The sequence below is a fragment of the Botryllus schlosseri genome, chromosome 3 (assembly GCF_051294905.1).
Source record: "Botryllus schlosseri isolate E-star chromosome 3, Bs_hap1, whole genome shotgun sequence".
Classification (NCBI taxonomy): domain Eukaryota; kingdom Metazoa; phylum Chordata; class Ascidiacea; order Stolidobranchia; family Styelidae; genus Botryllus; species Botryllus schlosseri.
This window is the reverse complement of record NC_137238.1, coordinates 17,802,192-17,819,259: the sequence shown is the minus strand read 5'-3', so window position 1 is coordinate 17,819,259 and position 17,068 is coordinate 17,802,192. Positions and strand designations below refer to the sequence as shown.

At 40.6% G+C, this 17,068-nt stretch overlaps 2 protein-coding genes across 5 annotated transcripts in view; one reads left to right on the top strand and one right to left on the bottom strand.

Moving 5' to 3' along the window:
• LOC145434976 (maestro heat-like repeat-containing protein family member 1) overlaps window positions 1–17,068 on the bottom strand; it is a 135,886-nt gene that overhangs the window by 66,673 nt on the left and 52,145 nt on the right. The gene's annotated exons all lie outside the window — the stretch shown is intronic.
• On the top strand, window positions 2,458–16,993 carry LOC145434988 (uncharacterized). 2 transcript variants are annotated; one of them, XM_080312232.1, is made up of 9 exons: window positions 2,458–5,735; window positions 7,533–7,706; window positions 9,539–9,669; window positions 10,236–10,383; window positions 10,447–10,491; window positions 11,541–11,612; window positions 12,224–12,259; window positions 13,201–13,296; window positions 14,320–16,993. In XM_080312232.1, exons 1-9 carry the CDS (start codon window positions 5,525–5,527, stop codon window positions 14,913–14,915), a joined length of 1,509 nt encoding a protein of 502 aa, XP_080168358.1. In that variant the 5' UTR covers window positions 2,458–5,524; the 3' UTR covers window positions 14,916–16,993. The 2 variants fall into 2 exon arrangements, with proteins under 2 accessions (XP_080168358.1, XP_080168357.1); XM_080312231.1 differs by having other exon boundaries at window positions 10,236–10,491.

Genomic DNA, 17,068 nt, shown 5'->3' with positions numbered 1-17,068 from the left:
GATACTGATTTTGCTCGATCCTCTCTAGTGCCAAAATTAGCTCCGCTGCATATGAAAGTTGTTTGCGAAAAGACTGTAGAATTCTCAAAATACTAAAAGAGCAAGTCAGACTTCAATGTGCTGTGAAATGACATTTAGGAACAGTGCCGGGACTGCTCCGGAAACAAATTGATATTCCAGTCCTGAAAATAACCGTGGAGATGTACACGGAAATACAAAGCCTTACAGATTATTCGTCGATTGCTTATCGATAGAGTTTGCTAAGATTACCTTCAGATGAGGCGGTGAAAATGTTTCAAAATTGTAATGCTTGAAGCCGCTTCGGTACCAAGTCATAGATACCTGCATCCAAAGGCAAACAAGTACCGGTACCGGTATTTCTCAAGCCCCTATATTTAATTTTAGAAGCGCCGGCATTACGTTTCTGCAGTGCAATTGTCGCATTAACGTGTTGAAAGGTATCGCATGTCGGCCTTCCGAATCGGGATGCGAACGTACGTGGGTAAACACTACGCGTAGTTGGAAACAGTACGTTTTTAATCGACGCCTTACGTAAGTGAGTGCGTGATCACGATACGTAAACACAGTGCAAGACGTAAGGCGCTATAGCTGTCAAGTACTCTCTCGTAGCAAATTGTGACCGTGACTGCTAGGGGACGATATTATACAGTAACAAAAGTATGTCTGGGTTGATTCCTAACTCCACCTTTTTGATTTCAATCCACGATTATTACTTGATTACAACTTTCATTGATTCTGTAGTGTATGCGTATATATGTGGCTTCATATCCGCTTGGAGGCACGTCAATGACCGTTGTACAATATGTACAATGTACATGGGTACTAGGGTTGTCCATAATTTGGAAAATCTCAAAATGTATGCGTATCCATGTCTCATTCTATAGATTATAGTTAAAAAACGTCAATGAAACTGCAATAAGCTCACAGGAAAGTCGTTGACATTTGTCTAAATGCGTTTGAAAGTAGCTGCCGTAGAGTGGGCGTGTCAGCGACCATGGAACGGCAAGCAGACTAGTAATCACGAAATCACGGCGTTGCATTGACTAATCTGCTATGCTTCAATGATCACGACGTTGGCGGCTTGTTGATCAGCTGGTCAAGGAGTCGGCTGACGGCGGTGATTCAGTAAGTGTATTGTAGGTTAGTCCGCAACTAATGATTTAGGAGTAATTCAGAACATGTTGAGTTACGAAATACATGATGAACTAAGAACAGCTGCTTCACAATATCTTTAAATAGATGACTTGATGGCTTATTGTGAAGGTAACCGTTGTAGCCTGTATGCCTTGATTTAATTGATGGAAAGCACAAAAACACGCGGAAAAATAGTGCAAAGGCGCTTATGCAAGTGGCATACGAATTTCTAGTTTCAGAGGGGATGTACCATCATTGAATACAAATATAAAGCTTGATATTGACACTACTTTGTCTGATCTTATTAGGCTGTTGTCGTGGTACATAATTGAAGTCTTTAGTGCTGTTAAGGGCTGGATGAATCAGTCATTTATGTTTGGCACTTGTCAGATTCTTGCAGCATAATGAATCATACCCGCAAGTGCTGTCAAAGTCCTCAATGATGCCGGGCAAAGAGCTCTAAAGATAAGCACAGACTATGCTGGTAGGACCAGCAAAAAGACAGTTTGCTTTCATTGCTTAGCTTGTCCTCAATGAACATTAGATCATTACCGGCTGCATAACGACTAATGCTTGAATCAAACCAGACATGGACATAAAAAGGATGGATTGAAGCGGTGTGGTAGTTACACTCTTCTTCAGAAATCCAATGTAAGCTACCTGGTCGGCCAACATATCTTCTGAGCATGCAGGATTGTGTCCAGCATCCATCTCACATGTTATGCTGCTCCAGTTTGGTGATGTCTAATATGCCTTACCTGCACCCAGAAAAGCAGGACCACTTGGCGTAATCTCAAGCGTATCATATAGGTATTTCTTGGATCTATACTTAGTTCTATAAGTTCACAATCATTCGCTGTTTCACCTCTGTCATGCATCAATGCATGTAAGAGGCTATTGTTGCTCTAAACCTATCGTTACCTAGTTTTGACACTAAAACACTCTGTGACCAGATTTCTCATTTTATTATTAAATCACCAATGTACAAAGCGCTTACAGAATCATTGCCGTTAGCGATCTCCTTGGATTAATAGAAGCACATAATCAGCAAGCCGCTGCGGTCGTGATCATTCAAGCATAGCTGAATAACCAATCAAGGATCGTGATTTCGTGATTACTAGTCTTCTCGCCGTTCTATGGTCGCTGACACGCCCACTCTACGGCAGCTACTTTCAAACGCATTTAGACAAATGTTAACGACTTTCCCATGAGCTTATTGCCGGTTCATTGACGTTTTTTTATCAATAATCTACAGAATGAGACATGGATACGCATCTTTTTAGAGATTTTCCAAATTATGGACAACCCTAATGGGTACCGACGTCTCAATGCTGTCATTACAAGGAATGGAGTGATTCAACTCTGAATCGAGTATTTAGGAAGTTAAAATATGTGCCTTTTATGCGACCATAACGAATATAATGTCAGCTCTACATCGCATCGGAATTTTTCCATCATACCAATATCATTTGACTCCTATGCGACAATGCTGTGGGTTGATCTCCAATTCACAATCATATCATTTCCACAAACAAAGGTTTAACAGTAAACGGCATTTTCTGTGCTTTTTGCTTGTTCAGGTTTGATGCTACTCTAGCTATGACGATGCAGCGATAAAGAGATAAAAGCCGACAGTGTAGCAAACATAAGCTGATGCCAAGAGCGCATGGCAGTCCCGTCGACTCAGTATAGCTGAGGACAGATCAGGTGCGAACCATTCTACGGGAAAGCATTTCATCAATCAAACATCCAACATTTTCACGATATAAACCTATAATAATATTGCGATACAACAAGATGATAGGAAAGTGTCGAAACGAATTAGTGAAGAGTAGGTTACTAATGTAAATGAACATCCATTAGGCTATACCTACAACAGAACTGCAATAAAATGTTTATATTAGAGACATGAAGTCATCGAAGAAGTAAACACAAAGGGAAGCCTACGTACGTAGGGTATACGTGGATTGTTTCGTCACCATCGATGAACCATACAGCGATAACCTGGCGTGTGTCACGACTCATCAGAGGTAGTGACAAAACGTTAAGGATTCCAGTTTTAACGCAATGCCTGAAGGGCTGAACATAAACACATTCTAGATTTTTTTCATTATGCAACATTAAGCGATAAGATCACGTATGAGTGTTTCTACTCAAGTAATGTTAGTGGCAATACTATGACGTGCGCGTTTGATGTGCTGTGCGACACTGGATAAACTTAACGCGGGTATTTCTAATTCGGCTCTGCATAATTCTTGCATGTCATGACGCTATAGGTATACGCTACATCGAAAGTCAGCGATTTGACGGATGCATCAGCTAAACATCGTATCACGTGATTTTTTCTAGTAATAAACCACTAAAAAGAACCGTACAGGGTCAATCAAGTGGACCCTTAACAGTAACGTAATATATCGTATACATGATGTCGACGCATCACACAGTATTTCGCAAGTTGGAATGATTCCACGATCGCAACTAATGCCTGAACAGCGTAGCATAAACACGTTCTACGTTTTCACATATGCAGCTGTAAATGATAGGATAATGTGACCTTGTTTTGTACGACGCCATATTTACGTCTTCAATTTCAAGCGCCATCGGCCGGGCCTGATTGTATCAGTCAGTTTCCTGGCAAAATTCGCGTCAAAATTATTTGCACATAAACATCATGTATAATTAGGCTGAAAAGGCAGTATGAATGAACATCCTCTCATATCTTCCTACTTACCTATCAATCTAACTGATGTTCACGAGCAGTCTTCACTAACGGTTGCTACGTCCGATATGCGGCCAGAGTGCAAAGAACTTGTTGGCAACTTTGATCGACCACAGATGTCTCATTGACTTCAACAGTTATTGAAGTACATTACGTTAGTAACTTCTTTAAATACTGTTTCCGGTCTGTATGCTTTAAATTGAAAGTTTACATTTATATGATTTATTCCTTATATAGGTGAATAAATACGCGATTGTTGTACCGATTCGAGAGTTCGGCCCACCAAGTACTTCATTTTCACATATCAGGCCTGGGCGACTGGAGATGTTGCCCGCCCCTGCTTTATAGATGCCATGCAACAGATTTCATTAACATTTTCAACAGTCGAAAACTATTATTCCTTGCGTCCTCTTTGAACTATGTACATTGTACAATTGTAAATGCAGGTAAATCGTGGAAGTGCGCCTAAACTGTACAAGGGAAGAAGGAATGCGTATTAACAAACCACTAATGTGAACTTTATGCCCCTTTTTTCCGATGTGATAACTATTCCTTTTTAAACTGATTTCGAAAGGTAATATGACGACACGTCCATTCGCGAAAGAAAGGATTAGAAAAAAAAATTCGGATTTATTGGAATTCGCACATACTATTCAATTGCATAGTGCGGCTATGTACCGCCGAGAGCCTCGACAATTACTTCTCATTGCTCCACACACACTTGGAACATGGAATCATCAATTCTATGCAATTTTTGCCTCGCTCAAATACGGGCTCGCCACTACGTAAAAGTACGCGTCAGACGACCACACAACTCGAATATCCCGATATTTATGAATATGATGCACCAAGTATGGAATCATGGATTGAAAAAGGATGTCGAGTGCCATTTTTAACCGTAGCGCGCATACACAAACGGTCAAGTGAATACTTATTGAGAGGATTATCGATTGTCTACGTAGAAATTTGCATTTACGTACAGATTAACCTCATAATCATGGAAAATGCAATAATCCGATCATGATGTGCGATGAAGATACGAAATAACACAAGATTTGCTGGTTTCAAAGCGATAAACACGCATCGCGACATGCAGCCGTTCGGATGTAGTAAGCGAGTGGACAATGTAATAGCAATGTAAGAAAGACATCGTAATAATGCGATTCTTGCCGACAACATTGCAAGCTTCGGTAATAGGTTATATTAGTATCAATCACGATTGCAATTGTGCAGGAATTAGCCCGCTTGAGATATATGGCCGTATGTGATCATTGGAACACCTACATAATAACTCATCTGCAAGCATAAGCAATTACTGATCGTGATCGCCCCACACGGGGTTCGCGTTAGGCTATACGAGAGAGCATAGGATAGTGCTAAAGAAGATCCTATATGTGGAACTATGATCTGTGCAGTACATGCAATGCACGAGGTACTCAAAATGAGAGAAAATGTGGAAAAAAGACGTGTACGGGGCATAAACGGGACAAAACGACGAACACCTAATGTATCTAATCATGAGCAAATTATATGTAAATGAGGGAGTGCTTAAACGCACGCTAATAACAAGTAAAAAAATAGGAAAATGATGAAAGGATACTGCTCAGATCTCGAGGAGATGAGTTCATATATAAAAGGGCGAAATTCGCGATGAGGGATACAAAATCATCCGAAATGTCTTCGATATGGTCAACGGTGTTCGTGTGTGCGATTGCACAGAGCTGGTCGCGAGTATCCGTCGAAGGTGCGATACGTTGCCATGACAGTGTGACCCTGGAAAGACTCGGGCTTGCCCCGGGCAGTTCGAAAGAGGATGGGAATTCGAATGAAGGAATCGATAAGTCGTGCTTTGGCGAAAGATGTGAGTATCCGAAGTACTTTCTATTACATCGGGCACGAGTCGAGTCGACTATATTCGATTATCGCCTATATTATGCCGCGATGCCAGTGATGATAACTTCGACAATCCAAGCACTTATCTGCCTTTGGGTCAGAAGGAGAATAATGTCAGTAACATGTCGTCAAAATAATGTTATGTTTCTGTGCAATGTTTATTCTCCATAACGCTTTGTGACGATGGCAGGGTTCGGTCCTACCCGTACCTAATAGTTGTGATTGCAGTCTGACAGGACCTCTAGAAACTAGGCGTTATAGGTACGAGGACTCTAACGACTCACGCGCTGTACGAGTTCAGAGTCTAATATAGTGGTTTACCGACTGTTTTGCGCCAAAACCAAAAATACGGTTCGGTATTCTAGCGACGGAAGGCAAAAATTTTAAAAACGAATAATTGTCGCTGGGCGTTTAACACAGCAAATAATTCCGTCACAAATCCGTTCTCGATTGCTGCTACATCAATGTCTAGCTTGAATTGGACAACGAACATACGTTATACCAGGTTCAAAATAAGTCACATGTGACATTGACGGAGTATCGCGCAGAGCGCATACATGGATTTTATCAATTTCAGATGGCATCGTGAACATAATCCGTACTTGTCGCTTAATTTACGACATCCATTGTGAGTAAAGAAGTCCTTGCGGAATTTTAATGTTTACATCTCATTAAAACGCGCGCAATAAAACCAACAAACGTACACAATTACAACAATAACAGCCTAGGGCTGTTGAGGGTATGTAGATAATGCTACAATCTGATTCCAGATTAGGACCAGCGCTACATATGTTTTAGCGATATCTGTCAGGTGTATGCCCTGGCGCCCGCACAGACTTGCAAAGATATGCCACGGGGAAAACTCACACGTTTTCTCGTCAAACGATTGCGTATCCTGTCGCAATGGATATAACTTTTCCATATTTGATACTGTCAAACATGTTCTAGCAATTGTGAGAGACACTCATTCAGTTTCTCATGTGTGGTGACTTTCCATGGTGGATCAGCGCCCACTTTCTGTCCATTGATGCGTCTCAGTGTTTGCGCTGGACAATCGCTCCCGTCGCAGCCCTGCTCATTCACCCGGGCTGGTACCGACACTGATTTCACTATCCCTGGACTGGATTCATTGGACCGCGAGCTAAGATCGAGCTGATACGGCTTGTCTGCGAGACCCGCTATGCAATCACCACGCTATTATATTTTAGTAACGTTATTACCAGGAAATAGTCTCACTTGCCAGGAAATGTGATCGCCTGCGCGATTCCAACAAACAAAGACTGAAGTACGAATTAGTTTCAGTTCGTATCAACACAATGCCATACGTATTGCGCGGTGCATAAACTTTAGTTCTGTAATAACCTATACATGCGTTATATTATAAGTTGAAGTAACTTACCTTATTAAAAAGATGTGCAGCCACGATGGCCGATTTTTGGAAAAATCCTAAAAATCAACCTCCGAAAACAAACAGCACATCACATATTGATTTGATCTGTCCTTCAGCTATATGGATTTACTGTTCAAAGCTAAACGTACGATAAACCGAGCATGATATGATCAATTGCGAAACATATTGTTCGTATTACGGCGAAAGTAGCGATTACTCGTATTTAGACCCATTAGATGAAGAGGTTTCATATCAGAAATTCGATCCATTACGAGTAACCCTAGCACAATTTGACACCTCGATCAGATCGTATCTGTTCTGTTTGATAACATATATCACTGAAAATACATCACCCTTCGTTTATTTTCATTCCAGGGTGCACGCCGTCATTTTATCCAACAGCTACCAGCCGAGCCCCAAGACCGGAAGAAGCCCAGGCGTCGTTCTACGTCTACAAAAGCTCAAACACTCGAAGGGTGTCGGGATCTTCACGGAAAACAGGGAGACGTCCAAAATTGATTGGGATTGAACTGCGTTGGTCGAACAAAGGTGAAGAAAACGCCTTCATTACCTATTATACATGAATCCTGAATACGGTCGTATAGTCGGCTGATATTCCGCGTAACGGTATGCTGACAGAGATGGTCAGTAACGAAGTACTTTGACTTATCCACGGGTTCTGGGCCCACAAAGTGGTTTTAGGTGGAACATGAAACAACAATACGTCATCAAGAAACTACAAAAGCCAATTGTCCTTTTAGGATGACATCGTGAGTGGGTCCGTGATCACTTTGTCTAGTCATTAGTTACCTTATTTTAAGCATGGAATAGCCTGAATAAATTTGATCTCCATGCAATGATTTTTCAGTCTTTCGGGCTCTGATACTTTGGGGGTCCACGCGACCGCCCACAAAACTTGAAATGCTCCTTAATCAAAAACGTTCAACAACTCCTGATCTATCCACTGATGCCTATCAGTTTTTTTGGCAATACTATTTACTTTTTACACTTTGTTTTTGAAATTGGAAGAGGAATAGGAGGTTGTATATTTTTGTCCTTGATGGTTTTGCGGCATACACCGACTCATGATATACATACACACGATCTGTGTATATGCATACCATGAGTGCATGATGTGCATATGCCGCTGGACAATGATGGTGCAGATATAGCCTTGCAAGGTTTTCTAAGGCTTGTACCACACGTCCACGCTATCTTGGTAATGCTGAGCGCCAAGCGGGGAAGCCGCGGATAGCAGTTTACTTTCGGATTTGGTCTGATCCGGCCGGGGTTTGTTCTCACGACCTGAATACTATAAGGTATAGCTTTAAGAGGAGTTGGATCACTTCAATGAGTGTAATTATCGTAATGAGCGTGTGAAATAGCCCCTGTATTACCGTAAGCCCATTTGGGAGTCGCCCGTAATTAACCGTTAATCATGGAGACGCATTTGGTTAACTTTGAATGTAGCCAGTTCCTATTAGGTGTTAAATGCATGTGAACCCTCGATCAAATCAACTTCTTTAAAGTAACAATTGTGTAATTTTCAGACCTACCATTCTATACTTCGAAGTAGTTACGTCGTTACTTCTAGGTCTACTTGACTAACAACGCTGAGTACTTTGACCACCCCTGAACAGAACTATCTTGTCATAGTCTCTCTTATGGTCTTACAGTCGTCAGTCGAAAGACTACATCGTTGTTGTATTTGTACTATTTGCGTGATTGGAATGGTCAATATCTATAAGATGCGGGTGGATAGATATTGCACACATGACACATTGGATCGCCTGACATGCACAAGGGGTGTTCAAAAATGACTTTTTTTCAAACTGTACTGGCTACTTGATAAAATTGTCAAGTTACCTAATTAAAGGCTGCACACCAAATTCGGTTCAATTCCAACCAGTAGCCGCATTGCTACAATAGAATGAAGTTTATATTTATTATATAAAATTAAATAAATAAAAAATAAAAATATTCTGTTCATCCGATGGTATTTATTATAGATGTGCCCACCGTAAATACTATTTTGTTCAAATCCAAAATTTTCGACGGTAATAACTCCGCTTCCTCTGGTATGAGTTGAGCCAAATTTGGTGGACATCATTTCTATAGACAGTTTCATGGGGTGAAGAGAAAATTTAGAAAATTGTTTCATTTATTTTCATATAATAAATAAGAAAACTTTCTGCTGTAGGAATTCGGCTACTTGTTGGTGTGCAGCCTTTAATTAAGTAACCTACCAATTTTATCGAGTAGCCAGTACAATTTGAGAAAAAAAGTCATTTTTCCACATCCCCAATGTACATTGCACAGTGCATGTCGGAAAAAGATATGCGCTAAGTCACGCTATAATCTTTATATGGTTTCTCCCGCAGCAAGTCAAATGACCGATATCACTGGATACACGATAAATTTCCACTCCACGAGACAGCTATTCGGTTACGACGTCTGTTTCAATGACGTCTTGGTTCATAACACCACCACAGAAGAAGACGGCAGCAGAAGGGTAAGTGTTCGAGATATGATAGGCCGGTAATACGAAAGATAGACGTTCGGCATTCGAGTGACGTCCAAGGATACATATTGTAGCATACTTACGTTCGTGGTGATTCTTAGCACAATTTTCTAAGCATGCTAATGTGTAGTGGGACAATTTACGAGCGCACAACACGCAAAATCTGACATTGATTTAGCGTCTGAACAAATCTGAAGTGGACTGAGAGAACAGAAAAATATTAAAATCACTAACATATTCATATACATAACCTTGTACAATGTACATGAAAATTTTTGACTGGTATATTTTTCAATTTGCCTCCATGTCTTAACAACGATTAATGTAGTTCTTAATTTGTAGATTTCGTCTTTGTTATTCTTGGTATTTACGGTGTTTCGACTATTATGGTCATTTACACTAGGGCGACATTCCTGATTATATTTCCTGAGCTGCCAACTTGTAGCATGGCCCACTTTCGTTGGACGCTTTTTGAAATTGAATCTTGTGAAGTATCGGAATTCTCGAAACCCCTTTTACCATCTCAGGTTTTCGGGAATCGTGATTTTTTACTTTAGGTGCATTTCATTTATCGTTACATTTGCGAAAACGACGAGTGCGTCGCGTTGGAACCTGGACATAAGATCCTCGTGACGATCATATCAATGCCTGGGGATTTCGACGTTGGCGAAGACACTGCCGCGTATATGCTAGTTAAGATTCCAGGTAAGGCCCGCAGCTTACGATTTACCCAAGGGATATCCATTCAGCACTGCCGTTCCTTTTCAGATTGCCGACATAAAAAGACGAGAAAGACAATACATTGTGCTAGACGTAGGTACCATTGCCCGTATGTGTCGTGGACAATTGTCATGTGTTTGATATGTTGTGACTATATGGTAGCATTTCCCAGCATCAATACTACAGCCTACAAAGCTGTGAAGTAGCAGTGGAAGTAGTGTATAAACATAACCGCTTGAGTACTCCGAAAATGTAGGAGTAAGCTACCGCGTACAGACCAACTCTGGGCAAGAAAAGCTTCTTGGAGGTAAAGAAATTCAATATACAGTTGCATATTCTATTCATTTTGAAATGAACCCGAATATTTTCGGCTGAAGCTTGTCAGGGGTAATCGTCAGCACCTAGATACTAAACAACGGGTTCCCAAACTTTTTATGGTCGCGACCCCAAATTTCGATTCGGTAATGTTTCTCGACCCCACCTCTCCATTTGACGTGCATGTTACTAAAAATATGGTTAGCCCCTTCGCCCAAACCTACTCACTGCCTTTGCGTGAAGCTGTCGACTATATATGTGAGCAGTAGTAACAATTATGAACCCGTCATCATCCGTCCTCAGTCTAAGAAAGTCAATCAATACAATAACAACGATCGATTTCTATCTACACCCAATCGACCCAAGTTATTTTTTATGAAATAGTCATTGTCATTGGTAGTTAATTTGCATCTCCGCGACCTCAGAGAATAGGCGAACGACCCCTAGTTTGGGAACTCCATGTACTAAATGATCATGATTTTTCGTTACGGGGAATAGAGGCAAATCTGATGAGAGGAGCCCAAAATATTTCTGAAACCATCATATTTTGCATGGCCATTGACCAAAAATATCATGTTTCCGGACACTCTAAAGGTCGGAAGAATTTGAATCCGCGATACTACGTGAAGATGTTAACGATTCCTTATTTCCTTCGAAAAAAATAAAGAAATACTCCAAGAGATGAGAAATGACTTCAGCCTCTCCGTGTCAGATGGATTACACACAGATTTGTGTCATCTATATAGAGCAGCGAGTTATGTTATACCTGTTGATCATATAAACTGTGCCGTTGGTAACGCATTTACCTAACAATTTCATTTCTCAAGGCAGACACGCACGGCCTGAGCAGCAACAGCAAGAACTACGGACGACGGTGGCATCTACGATAACAGCGACTGGTGAGTCGAGCCGAAACTACTGTTGACATGTTTTTCGCAAAAAAAAAGAATACATTGCAAATCCAGGTTTTGCGGACGACTCGAACTCGCGATAAGTATCGTCCGGCACCCAATTTTCATGAATCATGACGCATGTGCGTACAATGAACGGTGAACCATCATTGGTGTCATAGATGCATTGTAAATAGCATGCGTAAATGCGTAAAATTGAAGAGGTCATACAATCACCATCGTAGCATAATAACATCACTGCTATTTATTTGATACAACGATACAAGAATATACAATTTACAATTCTAGTATCTCGACTGGTTGACCTCTTTATATCATTAATACCGAGTGGTATACTTGGTACGTATAGGTTTAGTTCCTAAAGCAAGTTAACAGCACATACATTTAGTTGTTATTACAAAATTCAAATTGTCGCGCACTTATCCCGATCATGATAACGTAAGAGTTGTTGATAACAAAGGCATTTCCCGTTCGAATCATATCACACACAAACCATTCAGCATGCTAAAATAACTATAACTCTGTGGACAATATACCATGCTAACAGAGAAATTATAGAGAATACATTTTAAGGCTTAAAGGAATGTTTTTGTTTACAGATAACAACACCATATCTTCATCACCTTCCAGCACAGGTAAAGAGACTTAGACGAGGTCTGTGACATAATTACCGGACGATACCCCCATTCAATTACATAAAGTCGATACATGGACCGATAAGCGTATTTATAGCACTCGGTCTTATTTTAGGACACAGATAAAGTATCGGCATGGCATTAACATTCCCCGTACGAGGTACATTTCTAGCGTGCGATATGGAATATGCAAATCACAGATATATTCACTACCCGTTCGTAAATATCTTCGACGAGAAATCGGTAATGAAAACACTATTACGTCTTCATTTCGAAGTATGACGATTTGACAGCGCACTACGTACAAAGGATAATAAATTTTAAAAATACCGCCTTGAGCATTCTATCATTCATTCCCCAGCATCTGCCTAAATTAAACATAAAATACAATCAATCTGAAATGAGGTTAGCAGATTTACTTTCCCGTACTTGCAACAGCTAGTTGCTCAATCAACCATTTCGTACCAATAGCAACAGCACTATTAAAACGTATTCATATTTCAGTGTGACATAATTTTCAACCAAGTATAGATCGAAACCAATGATATGGATACGCGGACGTGTTCTCGAATGCAACGAAAAGCCCACGAGAACTTCGCCATTTTAGTTTTCTCTCTCGTCAAATTAAATGTCACCACTAGGTGCAGCTAGCACTTTACATTGCGTAGCACAGGAATAGCTGACTAAGCAGAGATTTTACGGAAGATTACTATTATCAAAATACGGCAACATGGGTATCGCGTAACCGCTAGCTTTCATCAATGCTTCGTCGATTAATCTGTTACAATCTCGTAGAAAGGATTTAGGAATACAGGAATTTGCACTACAACACACTTATCGTTGGAATTTAGGCCGGCAATGATTATATGAAACGTTTGACTCCATCTACGACACACGGACCTCGATTTAAAACAACAAACAAGATCCTATCCCTCTTTTAGGTATCGGATTAACCACATTTAGCATCACTTTGGGAGGCATTGCGTTCTCCATAGCGTTCATAGGATGGATCACCTGGGGACTGAATGCAAATATCGGTGAGTGATTATAGATAAAATCGGTTTACTTAATAGAAAATCCGTCAGCAGTGACTACGTCTGTCATATCGCGGCTTATCGCAAGGAGCAAGCCATCATAAATGATATGCAAACGATATGATATGACGTTGAATAAAACCGCAATCTCATGGTACTTCCAGGAATTACGTACTAGGTGATAATTCGTCACGGTCGATGCCGGTTACAAAATAGAGATAGTCAGGCAGTTACTGATTCAAGATTTCACAAGGTCACACTTGAGTAGACCTACATTGTCATTTCCATGCTCAGTGTATTCATCCGCTGATCGTTGTTAACTATAAGAAACGAATGCTTATTATCTCTCATCTGAGATAACAACCCGCAACCAACGAGTTAAAATACAACTAATAACTGATAATATAAATTTATTGTTTGCAAATGATAGGAGAAAGATTGGATACATAATCGGCATTTAAATGGGAAGGGGAGTTCAATTTTGAAATTGGAGGCTTTTCGACCCTCAAAACACACCCCTGGCTACTCCACTGTTAGATGTGAATTTTCTGAGAAATGGTTGGAAAAACATCAGAATAGAGCATAGTAATCACAACTCAACTCACGCCTATCGACGCTACGTGTTTTCTAGTCATCTAGAACTAATTTGTATTTAAATGCGCAACTAGAGCTACAACTAAAACTACTCACTTGTATAAAATCGGCGATCATCATTTAAAATCGGTGATCATCATCAATAAATGTTTCTAACGCCTTCGCTCAAAGTAAATGTTAATGATTACCAAGTATCCTACAAGTAGGATTGCATTAGATTTATTGATCAATGTTCCGGATTTCACTTCCATGTCCATTTTCAATGTCCATTGTCCATAGCATAGCCGGAATATGAATCAAATTCACACAAAGGTCACAACTAGATTCAGAATACAAATTCACGATACTGCGATACTACATCTCGGACTACGATACTACAGAAGAGTTGAATTTATACGCAACTTAACGGAACAAATCCCCATCCTGTTTTAGGGAGAAGAAAGCGTATCCTCTTCTTAGAGAAAATCAACGAAGAGCTGGACAATCCCTGTTCGTACGCCTTCCAAAGTCTAGTTTACGAAATCAGAAAGCACGATCTGGCGGATATCACGTACAACCGTTGGGAGACAGTCAGACTCATCGCAGATCCAATGACCTGGATACGAAACGCAACCGCCCAATCAGATATCATTGTTGCTTTAGTGAGCCCACAGACAAGCAACGAAAGCTGCATTAATCTGTATTTCAACGAATGGATAAATAGTCTGATAGGAAGCACTCGTAACGAGGAAACATCTGGGAAGAAAATCGCGTTGGTGTCGTTTCATCTCAAGAAGCAAGACTCGTGGCCAGACTTCGGCAATCGGGATAATTTGTGCAAGTTCAAACTGCCGGAGGAACTGCGGAAGTTCTACGATAACTTGTTTTCGGAAGGGCCGAGAAAATGCCCGTTCAGCACGGACGAGATGGTTAGTCTCGCTAACGAAGCTAACGAACGCACAAGACCGAAAATGCACAAGGCCACGAAGACAGTCCGTCTTCTGCTAAGCTTAGCAGGCGATGAGAGCCAGAACTGTTCGAAAAAATGAATAGATGTATACTATGGTCATTACACTTTTCGTCTATATCTACCACAGATATTTGGTGATTGCTGAAAAATACCAAGTCCAGTCAGTCATATTATTATTCGTAGGTACTTTGACAGAAACCATAAAAACTGGCGGCGTCAGACATGGCTCAACATAAATATTTATATATTTAAAAGTTTTGCACGGAACCATTAATAGTGTTTCTTCCTCACGTTACGCCACCCTTTCTACTTACGTAGATTACCGCGTCTATCCTGGTATAAGCGTCAATTCTTCAAATATTAAATCAATATGAGGCTGTGCAGCGCTATACTCCCAAGTGACGTTATGCGTTGTGTTATATTCTCGATTACATGTGCTGGAGGTATTCATTTTTCTTGTTACTTTTCAATTTTATATTTTATATCATCAGTGTTTTCCATTGTCCATACAAGTGTTCATGAAATCTCATTTTAACGCTATCGCGAATACACTGTCAGTGCGATGAAAATATATGAGCTGTAGTTGTCTGATTGATCTCGAGTCGAAGCGTTTAACGAGGTGTGTCCTCAATCCACATGTATTTATTACTGACAGCCAGCACCAAGACTTCTTCTTGATTGAGTACACATATAGGGTTTGTCTATTTGCAATACTTCTGTAAGTTGTTACGTTTTTAGATTACTTCCACTTCTACTTGAACAGACCTTTCTCAAAACTACTCACTATTACACCTGGGGTTCCGTAAAGTATAAAAGCAGTTTTGTGGAAGGCCTACGTTTAAATCACATTCACTGGAGTGCCTAGTGCATGTGATACGAACTGCGTGAAATGACCCTTGTGATTGTAAATGACCTCATAATTCATAACTGAATATATTTAGGAATATAATAGCTATTACAGCAGTGGTTCCCACTGGTGGGGAATTCAATGGTTTTTGGTGGGAAATAGACGCATTTGTTCATAATTATATACAGGACAGTCTACATATTCACGGAGACACATGCGCAATTCCCGTTACCGGTTAACTGCTCTGGAATGTATGTATCGAAAATTATATTGCGTGTCGTTCACAAAACCTCATTTTTAACTCTGGATGGCCAATGATGGCGTCACAAACGCATCCAGCTCGGATAGTTTGACGTGAAATAACGCCTCCGCGAAATTTTGACTGTTACTGGTATCGGTTCACAATACGTTTTATGTTGCAGTTATAGGCGATTGTCTTGCGTACTGGTGTGGTTGGGTGTCTTGTGTAGTCAAACCAGCAAAGAGCTGATCTGTGAAGAAAAAAGTGTTGGGTAATGTGGAACAGGACCGTAACTTCCGCACCCCAAACCCCCCAATTGGGGATGGGGCGAGCTTGAAGGGGCCTAAAATTATTTCAAGAATTAACATACATTATAGAGTATTTTTTGGAAATATATGCCACTTTTTCCAAAATATTTCGCGCTGCGTGCGCGATTTAATATTGCCGAATATACTGATTATTGGGTACCCTTCCCCCACAAAAATACGTAGATTTTATGGCAATGGAGACTTCGGCGCCGGCCATTACTGCGCCTCGACGCACCAAGACATATGAAGTTATAGGCCATGTAACATGCGACTCCGAGAAGTGTGCCAAAACGATCAGCAGCGAGAAGAGCTTGGCCGAGAAGGAATGCCCTTGTGCTGACCGAAACCTTCGATATATATACAATATACATATGTCCATTAGCGGCTAAATGGCTGGCGCCGAATGTTCCTGTTCTGGCGATCTGAACCCCACAGGACAAATGCCATCCTGCAGGGAAAAAATTATTTGCCAGTAAAGCAATACTAATTTGAAATCGTGTGTGCCTTTTAGTTTTGGCGTTTTCCATATCTTTTGACATAGCAGATATAGGAGGTCACGAAATAGCATAATGTAACGAAGTCAATATACCAACGGGTCCACCCGAAGATGTTTATTACTTATTCAGGGGTCTTACCTTTTGCAACACACCTTACTCAGCTCTACTGGTAAATCTGATTACGTGGGCAGAGAGGGGATAAAAGATTGATAGCAAGATATACGAAATTCCCGATCATATGTACCGATTCAAACATGATTTTTTTTTTAAAATCGCGCTTGGCGCGTTTAGTCCTCATAAGGCGACGCACTAAACAGCGAACCCAATGTAGCTGATAAG

Coding starts and splice junctions, on each gene's coding strand:
- LOC145434988 (XM_080312231.1), top strand. CDS start 5,525: ATGAGGGATACAAAATCATCCGAAATGTCTTCGATATGGTCAACGGTG. Junction 11,613..12,223: donor ATCTACGATAACAGCGACTG/GTGAGTCGAGCC, acceptor TTTTGTTTACAG/ATAACAACACCATATCTTCA. Junction 13,297..14,319: donor GGGACTGAATGCAAATATCG/GTGAGTGATTAT, acceptor ATCCTGTTTTAG/GGAGAAGAAAGCGTATCCTC.